This window comes from Nematolebias whitei, chromosome 3, assembly GCF_014905685.2.
Source record: "Nematolebias whitei isolate Nwh7 chromosome 3, NemWhi1, whole genome shotgun sequence".
NCBI lineage: Eukaryota > Metazoa > Chordata > Actinopteri > Cyprinodontiformes > Rivulidae > Nematolebias > Nematolebias whitei.
This window is the reverse complement of record NC_056500.1, coordinates 2,730,335-2,733,320: the sequence shown is the minus strand read 5'-3', so window position 1 is coordinate 2,733,320 and position 2,986 is coordinate 2,730,335. Positions and strand designations below refer to the sequence as shown.

The following is a 2,986-nucleotide window of genomic DNA, read 5'->3' as shown; positions in this document are numbered from 1 at the left end:
ACTACAGTTATGCTACTTTTAGCTATCGTTATGCTACTTTTAGCTACCGTTATGCTACTTTAAGCTACCGTTATGCTACTTTAAGCTATCGTTATGCTACTTTTAGCTTTTAGCCAGCATTTTGCTGCTTGTACTATAGTTGCTGGTGGCCTTTGATATTTCTACACAGATTATTGACTTTTAGCTTTTTCTGCTTTGAAATGTTGTTGTTCTGATTTTTAGCTTTCAGCTTTTCCAGCTGTTGTTCTCCGCAGACGTTCATTTAAATATGAATTATTGTTAAAGTGTCTTTCTGTGAGTTTTTGCAGCTTCAGCTTGTTAAAACTTTTGTAAAAGTTTCCCAGATGAACAGGAAGTACGACAGAGAATGTAAGTTCTGACAAAGTGACTTCCTGTGGTTCTGAGGAACCAGCTGGGTTTTTGCAGCAGATCTAACCAGCACTTCTTTAATGGCCTCCTTGTGGCCTCAGTGAATTAAAGTTGATATTTTCTGGTCAGACGTCAGAGCTGCGGCTCGTACCTTGGCTGTGGCGGCGGCGAACATCTCTGGTAACGTCACAGGGACGGCGAGACTCTGGTCATCAGTGGAAACTTCAAACGCCGTCTCCAAACACTGGACGGCAACTGAAAGAACAAAAAGTCTCAAAATAGCATCTTTATCGTCAAAATAAAACCTTTAAAGACAGAATCGGATGCTCCTTGTTCGGTTCTTCGGCTAGTATTTTATCACACCGACCCGTTTGCTCACACGTCTGCGCTGACGGGACTTGAGGTTCTGGTCTCAAATTACTGGAACGACAGCAAAACATGGAGTCAGGGCTGCTGAGGACTCACCTTCCAGGCTTTCCTGAGCATCCGGGGTCAGACTCCCCGACCGGAGCTGGTCATGGAGGAAATGGATGATGGAGAAGGCGAGACGCTTGTTGTCCGTCATGGTGACGGAGACGCCTGGAAGACAAGCAGAAGACACCAGAGTCCAGAGGTGGGACTTCATGACAAACACACAGAGGCCAGTTTCTGTCAGAGGAGCTGAGGTCAGAGGTCATAAAGGAAGGGGGTGGGGGGGTCCTTCATGCATTTAGACAGGTAAACCCAAAGACTCGTTTCAAACAGGTGTCTCCTGTAAACGAGTCCTCGAGGCTCAGTGGGATTTACCGTCTAAATAAAGGTTGAATGAATGAAAAAAACATAAAAATATTTTATTTTCATTTTTGGTCAGACACAATAATTCACTTTGGAAAAACCCAAATGAAAACGACATCAAGCTGCACGTCTCCATCAGGAACCACGAGCTCTGGCTGTAGAAAGCAGAACATCGGGCGATGGACATGAAACTCTTAAAAACTGAGAAATGCTCCCCATAAACATCCATCAAAGTTCAATCCTGTTTGGACCTCCAGCTCAGATGTCCCAGCAGAACCATCATCAGGGTCCCAGGCAGTTGGACTCTCCGTGGCTGAACTGGTGTCTGAACTACGATCACGTGGAGTTCACCACTGAACGATGATGATGCCGCACTCAAACTCTGATTTCTACCATCTGTCCTCTTCTTCTGCAGTTCCTCCAACCCAACTAGACTTTTCTGTCTCTTCCGCTCAGAGTGTCTCTCTGCTGTAGGAATGACGTCAGTCCTACAGCAGAGGTCAGAGGTCACACACACAAGCCCCCGTTGACTTCCAAATACCTGAGCTCAGAGTTTTCTCTTCCAAACAGTGAAGGCTCGTTTTACCTTTAAAGCCTGCAGAACCATCAAACAGAACCTGTTACAGACACGTCTCCCACTTGTATTGTGGTTTATATTGTTCTCACAGCAGCAGTTTGTCAGACAGGTCTGCTCCAGCATCTTGTAGTTACTTTGTGTACGTTTCCTCGGTCCCTTAAAGAGGCTGCCATCGGTGGATGAAGGTCCGTGTGGCCCACCGGCAGCTCGGATCAGTCCGTCACAATGTTCTGGCAGCTCAGGTTTAAGTTGAAGCCATCACAAACCTGATCTCATCGTTGACTCAGAGGATCAAACCCACATTAATCTGTTGTCCTGTCGAACCTTTGAGGAATCCGCCGCCAGATTTATATTAACACATGAAAGTGTTCGAAATGTTCTCTAACGAGAGCCGAATCAGAAAACTGCTTTCTACAAATAAATGAGCTTGTTGGCTTTTTCTCCAATATGCGTGAGGATCGATTCCGAACGTGTTTCGATTTTTTGTGGATTTTTCTGAGGAGTTCGGCGTGATCGCCACCGCACGGTACTAGCGTTCAGAGCTAACGGTTTGTCCAACGGAATTTCGGTCCTGTCGTGAAAATAAGCTCGTACCGGTTCCGAACCGGAGCTGGAAACGCAGCTACCCGCCGCTCTTACCTGAAGTCTCCGTGTTCCAGGTGAGAAACCGCCAGGTAAAGCCCCGTAGAACCGAAGTTAGCTTCTCTCTGCTGCGTAGCCCTTCTGCTAATCACAGATGACGCGAGGTGATGACGTCACGAGAGCGCGTGGTGATGACGTTAGAAGAAAATTTTCCTTTTTCAATTTCACCTGTTAGTGTCATTGAGCCTTGAGGACGCGTTTACAAAAGAGACCTGTTTTAAACAAAGAACACAGATTACAACAATAGACAATCATAAAAAAAAACATAAAATGTTAATAAAAATAATTAATAAAGTATATTAAAAAACGAAAAAAAAAAACCAGCTACATTATAAAGTGATGTAAAATACTAAAAACAGGAACATGTCTGCGTTGGGTTTTGCCATGAGCTTAGCAGATGTTTGAGGCCATTTAGAGGTCAAGGTCGAGAACTTCAGATCTTTTTCTTTAAGAATACATAATAGAAACAATCTTCTAAAAGATCATTTAAATTATAACTTTGAGATACGATGTCATAAACATGAACAAACATTTTATATTTATGAAACACTAAGTCGTACCTTTTAAATATGACCCGTTAGATTTGTTTATAAAATGTTTTGGGCTTGTAAGTTAGTTTGGTTT

The 2,986-nt window shown here is 43.7% G+C and overlaps 1 protein-coding gene across 1 annotated transcript in view; it reads right to left on the bottom strand.

Moving 5' to 3' along the window:
* Positions 1–2,480, bottom strand: part of sgta (small glutamine rich tetratricopeptide repeat co-chaperone alpha) — a 6,843-nt gene extending 4,363 nt beyond the window's left edge. Inside the window, exons 1-3 of the mRNA XM_037697878.1 lie at positions 2,360–2,480; positions 835–948; positions 521–624 (exon numbers count right to left, since the gene is read on the bottom strand). Of these exons, the coding sequence (XP_037553806.1) occupies positions 521–624; positions 835–934 (204 nt within the window). The 5' untranslated portion in view covers positions 935–948; positions 2,360–2,480. The remainder of the gene's footprint in view (positions 1–520; positions 625–834; positions 949–2,359) is intronic.
* Between the last annotated feature and the right edge of the window lie 506 nt (positions 2,481–2,986).